Source organism: Corythoichthys intestinalis, chromosome 20, assembly GCF_030265065.1.
Source record: "Corythoichthys intestinalis isolate RoL2023-P3 chromosome 20, ASM3026506v1, whole genome shotgun sequence".
Taxonomy (NCBI): domain Eukaryota; kingdom Metazoa; phylum Chordata; class Actinopteri; order Syngnathiformes; family Syngnathidae; genus Corythoichthys; species Corythoichthys intestinalis.
The window spans coordinates 9,425,484-9,438,541 of record NC_080414.1 but is presented as its reverse complement, the minus strand read 5'-3'; the positions used below and the strand labels follow the sequence as shown (position 1 = coordinate 9,438,541).

The window sequence follows — 13,058 nt, the reverse complement described above, 5'->3', positions numbered from 1 at the left end:
CCGCGGATGAATCTGAAAGTGATGCGGTTCAACCGGACGAACGTCCGCTCAGCTCATGTCACAGCGGAGGATAGCGACGACAGTCCCGTTAATTTTGCGCTCATTTGGAGATAAACCACCGCGTTTGTGCGGGCGTCGGCAGCTGGGAAGACGAATAAACGCGTCGGGTGGTCTCTGCGCGTATCTCAACGGTTCGGTTGCGTTTTTTTAGGCCATGAAGCTTTGAAGATGAGGAAAGTCTATGTGATACCCGCAATGTAACCGGCGATTTGTGGTAAATTCCCCTGCTAAGCTTCACATAAGTGTATATATTTTTTAAAACTATAAACGTATTTTCTTGCCTCCCCTTCATCTGCCTGTTTTGTAGTTGCAGGTGGATGCAGACGAAACCCGCATGAGTCCACACTGACCTATAAGCATTAATCCAGTTCCATCCTTCCAGAAGCGCGTGTGCAAGGTAAAACCAAATCAAAGTTTATTGTTCAGCTTCCAAGCATTTCGAAGACTCGAATTCAGACGATTGTGTCGGGAAAATGATTAAAAGATTAAACAATTAGCTGCGGTTGAGACAGGATGGACTGGTCACAACATTAGGTACCCCTGCATAGTTGTAAACTGCTGCGTTGCTTCGATTTACGTGTCGGAATAGTGACTTATTTACACGTATATCAGTTTTACCTTTTTTTTTTTTTTTTTTTACTATGTGGTTAGCATTGTAAATTATTTATCCGTTTTTTTAGAAATTGTAATATAGCCGAAAGTCACAGCTAATGAGCGCTGGGGGCGTGGTCTAATATTGAGTGACGTAATACAACGTGACAATTACCCATGCGTACATGTGTAATTTAATTTTGGGGTCTTGTGACTATTGGACTAATTTAATATGCATTTGACTTAAATGAAAGTTTAAAATTGAAATGGTATTTGTAGTTTTAAATTCATAACATACAGTAAATATCGCTTTGGAATGATTTGTACATTATATTTATAGACATTTGAATGAACAACATTAAGTATGTATTTCAAGAATGCTACATTTGGATCATTTCAGCATTGATTACATATCAAAACCTATCCCTATAATCATATTTAAATGTTCAAAAATGCAATATTTGTTGTGTTAATCAGTATTTTTTAACATTTTTTAAAATTTTTAATAATTATACAGAATATAATATGTGTTTCAACTAGGCATGTGGCGTTATGAGATTTTGCAGTATGATAACCTTAAGCAAAAATACCGCGGTTTCATGGTATCATGGTATTGCAATAAAATGCAATTTAAAAAAAAAATTTTTTTTTTTAAACAATGCTCTTAACAAATCGTTCAAACCAACAGAAAATGCCTAAATATAACTATAAACTAAATTATGAATGCATTAAAAAAACATTAGCATCAAACAAAAACTTATGTTGGTCTTAACAGGGAGCAGGTGGATTCAGCAATGTTGGACGAGTTATGTCATATACACTTTTGACACTAGAAGGCAGTGTATCTACTCAAACCAATAAAAACTAAATGCAAAAATTTTTAAAACAAACTATTACAACGCCATTTTTAATCAAACGAATACTCTAAGCAGCAAAATTCAACTTGAATCTTTTTTCTAATCGAATTATTCGAGTTATTCGATTAATCGTTGCAGCACTAGGGTAGACTTTACAAAGTAGGCTAATGGTAGAGAGGAAACTAGTTAGCCGTCTTGGCATGCTAACTAGCCACGTTATCTGCCTCATTAATAAGCTTACGTAGTTTTTTTTTACCATCGCTAGACACACTAAACACACGAGAGTGGACTTCTCATAGCTGGTGGGAAACGTTCATGACAGCATTTACTTACAGTGTAAAGTGACGGATGAATGGTCACGTAAATGTGAAATCATGTTGGAGGTTTTTGCTTCCCCTGGCAACCACCCTCCACGAGCGTGTCGGCTGTCCTTCCTTCTCTAAGCCGCAGCCATCTGTTTCTTTTCCCAAGCCGGAGTACTCCCATACCAGCGACTTTGTCTTTTTTGAGGGGGGGGGCTTAGGTGTAGTGTCACTGACAGACACAGGACAGAGCAACAACCGGAGGGATGAGCGCTGCAGCTCCAAGCCACGGGTTTTTTGCTGCATTTTTGGGATGTAAAACTAACTAATACCGTTCTACGGACGGTATGACGAAAAATTTTAGTGGTTTTGAAACCTTGACGTTTTCATACCGTGACGTTTTTTGTACCACGGTAAACCTTGAAACTGGTAACCAGCGCATGCCTAGTTTCAACCCTAAAAACAAATTGGGGGAAATGTAATTTTTCCATATAATTTAGAAATGCTTGTTTAAAATGCAGCTCTAAGAATTAATATTCTACAAATTTGTCTTCACAATTTATTTTATTACCTTATAACAGATATGTCTAAAGTCCGGCCTGGGGGCCAAATGTGGCCCGTGGTCAAATTTTATCCGGCCCACAGCCTCTGTCATAAATCCCATAACGTCTTGCCCGCACATAGACTTAATAAATTGAGCAGTGTATGAAGTAGCTTACACTAAATGATGTTCCTCATTTATCTACTAGAGGGCAGCAGCACGCTTTACACCCAATTTTCTAAAATGGTGACAATAAACAAAATAAGAATAAACTCCACAATAAACTTTTAAAAGTTCAATCAATGTTTATAGTTACTGATATGTCATATTTCTAGAGCTGCAGCTATCAAATATTTTAGTAGTCGACTAATCGATGGACTAGTTAGTTCGAATAATCGAGTAATCGGATAAGGAACATGAAAAATTAAAATACCTGAGCTTAGCCTCAAACGGTATAAATTTATTTTAAAAAATGAGGATCGATGTAAAACAAAAGAACAATGGGCTAACTTACATAGAAAAAGTCCGTAGCTTAAATGCTACAAAATGCTAAAGTTTTTTTTACAATGCTCTAAACAAATGGTTCAGACACATAGTCCCACAAAAAACGGCTAAATATACCTATAAACTAAATTATGAATGCATTAAAAAAAACATTAGCTCAAACAAAAACTTAACTTACGTTGGTCTTAACAGGGCGCAGATGGATTCAGCCATGTGAAAAGAGGCAGACCAGAGGGCAGTGTATCCATCCTAATCAATAAAGCTAAATGCAAACACTTTCAAAATAAACCATTACAACGCCACTTTAATTAAACGAATACTCGAGGCAAAAAAAATTAATTCAAATATTTGTTACATTCTCATTTGTCTAATATTTTTATTCAAAAGTTCTGTGAACATTGGACTGCCATGTTGTTATGTTTCATTTTTCAAATGTAATTTGCTCTCAAGAGTACAATTACTCCTTTTTAAGAAAAATAAGTTAAGTGAATATTCAACTGCATGTGATATGCATGTTTCAAATGAACCAAAACACATGCTTAAGACTTGAAATTATAATAAAAAAGCAAATGTGAAACAGAATGGCTTGCTAAAATTTGTTTAAATGTATTGTTGTTGTACGTAAAGAACCTCAGCTAAGGTCGGCCCCCCACATTTGTACCACACCAAATCTGGCCCCCTTTGCAAAACGTTTGGACACCCCTGCCTTATAACATACACCCAATTTAGCTAGCAATGCTAAATTTAGCACATAGGCCTATACCGACCCTCATCCGAAAGGAGCCTGCGGCCAGCGGTTGCCATGGCAACAGCGGGGGTAGGCGCTTCATGTGAAGGCGGGGGTCGTGTGCGCGAAAGGGTTACCCCAGACCGCTCACGTACAACACATGAAATCAGGTTAGCGCTCATTTAACGCCGTCCATCTGTTCGCATCCTCATATGCCTCCTCTTCCTCCTCCTCGATAGCTCTCCTGAATTATTTAGCGAAAGGCAAGCGATGGAGGCGGCAGCGCATCGTGACTCAGCGGCGCTAGTAGCGCGCGGCCACTACGGGGAAACGCAAATGGTTCTTTAGGTGCAAAGGAGGAAAAGAAGTAAAGCGGAATGGGCGACAGCTACGTGTATCGAAGACTTCCTTACGCCAGGGGAGGCGACGAAGCTGAAGACGAGGATGCGGAGGCGAGGAATTCTGCCAGAACAATGGTAAATGATGTGCTCAAATCACCGTTTAGTTACCTATACCAAGGAGGTTTTTCTCCCTGTAAATAGGCATGTGCCGGTATGATATTTTGACAGTATGATAACCTTAAGCCAAATATCACGGTATTGCAATTACAGCTCTAAAATGTGTGACTTTGAGATATCTGGATTAAAAAAAAAAAAAAAACTATTTTTCGTAGAACAGGATTTTTATTTTTCAAAACATTAGCAAATTGGACCATAACTATAATTTTAAGTTAAAGTTAGGGCTGTCAAACGGTTAAAATTTTTAATCGAGTTAATTACAGCTTAAAAATTAATTAATCGTAATTAATCGCAATTCAAACGATCTATAAAATATGCCATATTTTTCTCTAAATTATTGTTGGAGTGAAAAGATAAGACGCAAGATGGATATATACATTCAACATATGGTACATAATTACTGTATTTGTGTATTATAACAAATTAACAAGATGGCATTAACATTATTAACATTCTGTTAAAGCGATCCATGGATAGAAAGAGTTGTAGTTCTTAAAAGATAAATGTTAATACAAGTTATAGAAATTTTATATTAAAACCCCTCTTAATGTTTTCATTTGAATAAAATTTGTAAAATTTTCAATCAAAAAATAAACTATTAGCCCGCCATTGTTGATGTCAATAATTACACTATGCTCATGGGTGCTTAAGCCCATAAAATCAGTCGCACCCAAGCGCCAGCAGAGGGTGACAAAACTCCAAAAAACACAAGTATCAAGTTGGCATTGCACTGTGCTGTCATTTTAATCTGTTGGTGCGGGGCATGTGCGTTAATTGCGTCAAATATTTTAACGTGATTAATTTAAAAAAATAATTACCGCCCTTTAACGCGATCATTTTGACAGCCCTAGTTAAAAAAACAAAAAAAAACAAAAACAAAATATTCTAAATAAAATTAAAACAAATGCAGTCCTTTAAATGAGCCTAAACCCACAGCTAAACATAATGTTTTACATGTTGGCCCTCCTCCTCCACTATGCTCGTCTGTAACTTTTCTGTTGCCGAAGTATTCCCATACCAGCGATTTCGTTTTCTGCAAAGGGGGGAAAAGTTCAGGACTTTCACCTCCTCCAGCCATCATGTAGCACTGCTGACTCATTGACACTGAGCAGCAACCAGTGGGGGAGGGTTGAGCTGCAAGCAAGGGATTTCTTCGTTTTTTGGGACGCAAAAAATAGCTACCGTAGGGATGGTATGACGGAAAAGTTTTGATACCTTGACGTTTTCATACCACGGTATAGCTTGAAACGAGTAATCGGCAAATGTCTACCTGTAAACGTCCAAATTGTTTTGATAGTGCTTTCTAAAAACTGAAAAAACACAAATTTACCTGTTTGCTTAATGATTAGTGTCTAAAATGTTTGCACACTTATCAGAGTATGAAAGAAAATTAATGTTGTCCAGGTAGTAGAAATATTACTGATTTTCAGACATGCAAAGTACAGCAGAAACAATCATAATTTTAAACTGTAGAAATTAGCATATGAAATCTTACCAATGTAAATCGGTAAATCAATATCAATAATGAAAAAAAAAAATACTTCATGATGCAATTGTTCTTATTTTTTGGTGGGGGGAACGGGAATCAAAATCTTCGTTCTTAAGTTAATCCGAACTTTTTTGCATTTTAATTGTTAACATTCCCATGTTTATCAACATTATGATTCTCAGTTTTATATAAGCCCGAATATAAGACAGTGTTTGTTTGCATTGAAATAAGACTGAAAAAGTAGGGTCGTCTTATATTCGCAGCCTAGACGTTATACCCATTCACGACGCTAGATGGCGCCAGATATCATTGAAGCGATGTTCTGTCATGACAGATCTCAGCTACTCTTTTTAGTTTAACCGGTTTGCATTATTTTATTACAATGTTTTTCCTTATTCAGATTTGTTTCAAGACGACAGTTAGTTAGACTTCACTTTGATGGTTAATGCAGTTATTGCAATTTTGTTGTTTCTCACAATAGATTGGTTTATTTACATTTCAAAAACCTGAAGCCATTCATTTACAAATGTGATTGCACTTTAGTTTACATATTTAAATGTTCAGATATTAAGATTTGAATGAGGCAAAATAACATGCTTTTTCTCTCAAATATGTTGTTATAATCATTTGTTTCAGATGTACTGTAATTATTTTCTGTATAAAAATTAATTTGGTGTTCAAAAAGTCTTTTTCAAACTTGAGTCTTGAAAAAGAGGGGGTCGTCTTATAATCGGGGCCGTCTTATATTCGGCCCAATACGGTATGTCTGATTTCTTCATTTGCCGGTAGCCGTAAAGTTCCATATACCCTTAAATTAGTAGTGTTAAACCAACATCCGAAGTATTATCGGATTTACTCGTTTAATTATTATTATAATTATTTACTCATTATGTTCCATTGACAATGATATACAGTGATGCCTCGTTTATCGCGGTTAACTCGCCGCGATACGTGGAAAAACCACTAAGTTTTTTTTTTTTTTTTTTGGTCAATGTAATTATTCAGATTTAGCACTGGAAAGAGATACATTTAAGACATGTTTTTCATTTATTTTTTCAAATTATAAGTATTTTTTTTAATATATACATATATATATATATATATATATATATGTCTTTTAATAAATGGTTTTATGCACTTCAAATGTAATAATTCTGAGTTATTGAGTGAGTATATGAGTGAGTTAAGTTTTAAACATGTTATGGTCCCACCACATTATTTTTAAAAAAGATTAAAGTAGTAGAAAATGCTTGACTTTATTAAATGTTGCATTGAGTGAGTCCACTCAAATCCACTCAAGCTGCTCACTTACACACAATGAGTTGCCACAGCAACTGGTTAACAAGTTAAACGATGATTGACTCATGTGGTGCTTTGAAGTTCATTTCGCCGGCAACATCAAACCAAAACATCGGTCAATCATCGTTTTGTTTTGTGTTTTTTTTTTTTTTAACTAAAAAAAAAAAAGCGATGGACTCAGGGCGCAAAGTTTGAAGCACGAAGTAGCGAGGAATCACTCTATGTCCAATCATGTGGCTTTTAAACTTTTAAAACTCTTCAAATGAGTTTGACACGAGTACACATCCATTTAAACTGGTTCAAATGGATTGGATGTCTATTGCCATAAATAGCAGCCAAAGAGTTAAAAAATGAAACCTGTGGATACTAGCTATTAGCTCCTCTCAGTTGTAATTGTTTCTATCAGATTATATCATAGTAATATCCTGAAATCGAAGCCCTGTAGTAGTTTTCTGTAAAGACGTGTAACTTTTGTACATAGATGTCCAACGAGGAGGGCACCGAGTGGCTCCTGGAGCTTCTGACGGACGTTCAGCTGCAACAGTACCTCCTGCGCATCCGCGACGAGCTCAACGTCACGCGCCTCTCGCACTTCGACTATGTCAAGAACGAAGACCTGGAGAAGATCGGCATGGGCCGGCCCGGTCAGACTCCGCCCGTTCGCCTCACGTGTGTTCTTGACGGCAATTTGCGCGGCTCCGCTTTCAGGTCAGAGAAGACTTTGGGAAGCCGTCAAAAGAAGACGAGCACTTTACAAACGCAAGTCCTGGATGAGCAAGGTCCGAAACAATATGCTCGACCGGTTGATACGTGGAATCTATTTCCAGTTTTGTTGTTTTGTTTCCCCGCAGGTGTTTCCCGTCAAACGTCCAGACGCCGATCAACAGCCGGCGGCGGTGTCTTTGGCGTCTGGCGGTTCCTCGTCCGGCACCGACTCCGCGGCTTCGCTCACCTGCCTCGTCCGGGAGGCCGAACTGCAGCTGTTTGAGCGCCTGGGCGACGGCACCTTTGGCGTGGTCCGCCGCGGCGAGTGGAGCGCCCCTAGCGGTCGAGTGGTGAGATCCGTATTCTAACAAGATCGTGGAACGTCCATGAAGTTGGACCCCTATCAGATGCAAATTTATATAAAAATGATGTCAGTCGTTTGTGCTACGTTTGTGCTTGTTTGTGCTGTTAAAAAATTAGTTTGTACTGCTATCATTTTTAAGATGTTAACAATTCTTTTATTCGTCAATCTGAGGTCAGCCAGCCCCCCATTTTGATTAAAAATGGTGTCAATCGTTTAGAGCTGAAACGAATACTCGAGTAACTCGAGTTTAAAAACTGATCCGAGTAATTTTTTTCTCCTCGAGGAATCGTTTAATTTTGCCAGCTCTAAGCATCACGTTTTGCCCAGACTACTTTTAATGCGGGACAAAGCGCTGACGTCACGTGCGTAGAAGAAGAAGCAATTAAAAAAAAAAAAAAAACCTTACTGCAGCCGACAGCCGCTACAAACTACGCCGACGTTGCTAAAAACTACGCCCGCATGATGCTAGTTTGGTAGCTGGTAGTGTCCGATGCGTCTCATAGATATCGCATGCATTTAGGACTAGATGCGAAATGACAGACTCGGCCGCGTCTGTGCAACGTTAGTAAACAGCCGCCATCTTTAAGCAGTACACTTCTCATCGCTAATAAATACAACTAGGGTTGGTCCGATCATGTTTTTTTGCTCCCGATCCTATCGTTTTAGTTTGAGTATCTGCCGATCCCGATATTTCCCGATCCGATTGCGTTTTTTTTGCTCCTGATTGAATTCTAATCATTCACGATAATTTTTCCCGATCATATACATTTTGGCAATGCATTAAGAAAAAAATGAATAAAACTCGGACGAATATATACATTCAACATACAGTACATAAGTACTGTATTTGTTTATTATGACATTAAATTCTCAAGATGGCATTTACATTATTAACATTCTTTCTGTGAGAGGGATCCACGGGTAGAAAGACTTGTAATTCTTAAAGGATAAATGTGACTTTGTATATTGTGACTAAATATTGCCATTTAGTGTATTTGTTGAGCTTTCAGTAAATGATACTGTAGCCATGCCCAAATGCATGATGGGAAGTGCAACCATGACTGTGCGTAGTGGCACCAATTGATATATCTTCTCTGTGTTGGGAAATAACATAGGGTGTTAAGAAAACGATCAACTACTACCTTACTTCCCTACATTGCTCCCCACGATATTTCAAATTTTTGAGCGAGGGATTTTAAGGCTTTAGCCAACTAAAAAAAGGCTCCAAACACTGCCAAAATTCACTCTACTCCTTTTACGCTGCCTTTTAGCTCTTTATATAGGTAAAACGGCGGCATTATAGATTGAACGCGACAATGCGTGAGTGAGTCGTGCAGCGCATGCGTTAATTGCGTTAAATATTTTATCGTGATTAATTTTTAAAAAATTAATTACCGCCATTAACGCGATAAATTTGATAGCCCTACTTTAAGCCAAAACTATAGACTCTAGATGAGTGTGACATTTTGTCTGTAATGTTAAATACAATTAGAAAATGATTTAATTAAGAAAAATATATATATTAAAAAAAGGCATGTCTGATATTTTTTGCCGATTCCGATACTTTGAAAATGACGTGATCGGACATCCGATGGATCGGGACATCTTTAAATACAATGTTACTGTCACTCGGTCACGTAACATTAGCTCTTCGTAGGGCTAGGTTGATTATGACCACTGTGGATGCGTGGCTAACGTGTCTTACATACAGGTTTTATATAATCTGTAAAAACACAGTGCTGTAGAGTGATGAGGGTGTAAAATTAAAACATAATAAAGCTAACTGTCAGTTTTGGCTCAGTAGGCATTGCCGAATAAAACACTGGTCCCTAATGTGCTCCAATAGAGCAGGTATCATACATTTATTTTGAACACTGCAAAAACTCAAAATCCTATCAGTACTTACAGTTTAGATTAATTTAAAACTTAACTAGAACTTAAAAATAGCTTGACACAAATGGAAATTATATTGAAACACGTGGGAAAAACACATAGCTTTCAAGTCATCTGTGTTATCAAGTTATAATTACATTTTTAGGTAAGAAATATGTTTTTTTTTTTTTTAATAAGATATAGAAGTTTAGAAGTTAGAAGTTTTTCCTAATAAGATCTAGAAGTTTTTTGAGTGAAAGCAGTGAATTTTTTTTTCTAGTCACATCTGAGATACAATTGTTGGCTGTTTTCAACAATTTACATCGAAAATAAAGACATTGATTGACTGAAAATGGTTCAATATTGGATTAAATGTCTTTTTTTCCTCATGTATATTTATAATTGCTCTTTACCTAAAAATGTTTTATCCGATTACTCGATTAATCGATAGAATTTTCAGTCAATTACTCGATTACTAAAATATTCGATAGCTGCAGCCCTACAATCGTTTATGGTTCTTTTCTTCTGGCTCATGCTGTAAAATTTTTAATAATTACCCTTATATGGGAGGGTGTATGAATGCTCTCGCATGTGGAAGTACAACCTGCTTGACGCTTCCTGCGCCAAAATAAAAGCATGCATCACAAAAAAAGTCAACATTTAAAAAAATTTAAAAAAAACGACGAGACAGGCGTTGTTAAGTCAAAATCACTTAAGTCGGGTACAACCTGTAGTTGATTTTGGCCCAAAGTGATTGTCATTTAGACATGTAAAATGACAAAATGTCTTCTTTACACATGCAAAACATTGCCACTCAGAGGTAATATAGCGCAACTAAAAGCTTTTTAAGGTTTTTGAAGCGGGTGGTTGTGCCCTAAATGAGCATGTAATTTGGTTTTCGTTAGAAAATTTTCCATCTCTTTTCATCTACCTGACAAATCTGATAAATCTCAGCTGGCAAAATAACCAACCTCATCGTGTGAATAATTGACACATAGTGCGACAGGCTTAGCGGGAAGAAGCATGAATAGATATTTTGCTAACGCAATTTGGCACTCTGGGAACAGCTATCGGTGGCGGTCAAGTGCCTGAAGGCCGGCGTACTGGACTCTGACGGTCTAGACGACTTCATCAGGGAGGTCAACGCCATGCATTCACTTAGCCACCAGAACCTGATCCGACTTTATGGGATTGTGCTGACGCAGCCCATGAAAATGGTGAGTTATGTATATGGCGTGACTCCTTGTGATGGTCTCCTGATATGGCTCTCCGTTAAGAAGCGCTAAAGCCTCTTGAATTTTTCATCTGTTTCCAGGTGACCGAGCTAGCTCCTCTGGGTTCACTGTTGGACCGGCTGAGGAAGCGTCAAGGTCACATCCTCATCTCCTCACTCTGCAACTACGCCGTTCAGGTATAGCTACATTTTTTTATGCTCTTAAAGTTCTTAACAATTTCATGCAAGAATTATGACTTATTTAATTCATTGAAGGTGCTCTCGACTTAGTGTTACTTTTTTCAAGGTCGGACGAAATCAGCCGATAAACAGGTAGTCCCGTGGTTACGAACAAGTTCCGTTCTTACGCTGGCGATGTTACCCGAATTTTCGCGCAAGTCAGAATTACCCCTTAAGTACCCCTAAATACCCCTTAAATCTCAAAATAACTATCCAAAAACATGTATTATATGCCATTGTACTGTCCTTGCCAAGATGTTGGAACTAAGCCCTAGCTAGACAGCAAGCTAAGCTGGAATCTTTCCCTCTCTCTCTCCCTCACTCGGCTGCGCGACTTCTTCGTGGGAGCAAATGCGCTTTCGTGTGTCTTCGCTCTTACTCGCGTGCAGAAGCACTTCCTGGTCTACAATTCCGACGCCAAAATAAAACAAGCATCACAAAACAAAACATTATAATCAAATACACATTTCGAGAAAGGGCAGAACAGTCATATTAAAGCAACACTTGGTAACTTTTCAGTTTTGGTCGATTTTAGTGAAGTGTAGTGTTTTGCCTTAAAGTGCGTACGACAGGAGAAAAAAAAAGTCTTGAATGGGAACCTTTTGAAAACCCAAAAAGGCTCACACACCTTTCCCTGGTGCAGCAACATTTTTCTGCTGCTTTTTTTTGGCTGGCGTAATGCGAAAAATAAACAAATTAATCCGCAAAATCAGCTGAATCTGCAGTCCATCTGCATTCTATAAAGCAACGCTGTATTGTGAGATGCTGACCCGTGTGACGTCACATTTGCATTTGTCCTAAACCTGAGACTGGAGCCGGAAGTAACTCATTTTCATGGCGAGATAGCAAATGACGTTTAGTAACCATGTGACTTAGTGTGGCTAACCACCCACCCCACCTGAACTCGTCAGCGCTAATGAGTTCTGTTGGGGGGCTTGGGGGGGCGTCATGCCAGCAAGCGAAAGCCGGGCCACTGTTTATTCTGTATATCCTGGTAGCTTCCCCTTTTTTCCCTCCTCGGAAAAAAACGTTTTGCCGCTTTTTTGATCTGCCATTCTTTTGTAGAATTTGTAGAATTTTGTAGAATTTTATAATGAATGGGGAAAGGGGGAAGTGACGTATGCCCTAAAGCAGTCAGCACAATTATATATATATTTTTTTGTGTGTGGCAGGGTTCCTGCCACCCTGCTCAAAGTTAACCCCTTCAGACCTAAGCATGCTGCTGAAGGACATGATGCATTCGCGTCTCTAAACCAATAAATACGCTGAATTTAGTTGCTAATGCCACGTCTGGGAGATGATTGGATGAAACTTCACCCATTGAAATCAAATCATGAGGTTTGGCATGCCCTCTTTGAAAATGGCTGACCAAACGCAACTTAAAAAAGGGCAACGTAAAGTGCTCGTTTCTCATTAAAAATACATTAAAATGAAAAAATACCCCAATAAAAGTATGAAATATCTCTGACAAAAAAAATTGCACTCTGTTCTGGTGTTTGAGTAGAGATAAAATTAGCGCAGATTTTTGTTTTTTGCCCAGCAGGAAAAATGCGGGTCTGAAAGGGTTAATTAGTGCCGGTGAAAGCGAGTTGTCATTCAACTAGTTGTCAGTTGACATATTATCACAAATGTTATGAAAATGTTTTATAAAGGTTACCTAGTGTTGCTTTGATAAAACAAAAACAAAAAATGACTGGAGACAAAATGGCGGACGAGACTCCGCCATCGTAAAGTCGAAATCACGCTAGTCGGGTACTCGTAACCCAGGGACTACCT

General features: G+C 38.1%; 1 protein-coding gene across 3 annotated transcripts in view; it reads left to right on the top strand.

Annotated features, from left to right (window-relative positions):
- The window catches only part of tnk2a (tyrosine kinase, non-receptor, 2a), a 44,194-nt gene continuing 31,136 nt past the window's right edge, over window positions 1–13,058 (top strand). For 2 of the 3 annotated variants that reach the window (XM_057824452.1, XM_057824453.1), the window contains exons 1-7: window positions 1–274; window positions 368–457; window positions 3,822–4,058; window positions 7,370–7,532; window positions 7,597–7,943; window positions 10,897–11,046; window positions 11,145–11,240. In XM_057824452.1, the coding sequence (XP_057680435.1) occupies window positions 3,960–4,058; window positions 7,370–7,532; window positions 7,597–7,943; window positions 10,897–11,046; window positions 11,145–11,240 (855 nt within the window). In that variant the 5' untranslated portion in view covers window positions 1–274; window positions 368–457; window positions 3,822–3,959. The remainder of the gene's footprint in view (window positions 275–367; window positions 458–3,821; window positions 4,059–7,369; window positions 7,533–7,596; window positions 7,944–10,896; window positions 11,047–11,144; window positions 11,241–13,058) is intronic. The other variant, XM_057824454.1, reaches the window with a different exon arrangement.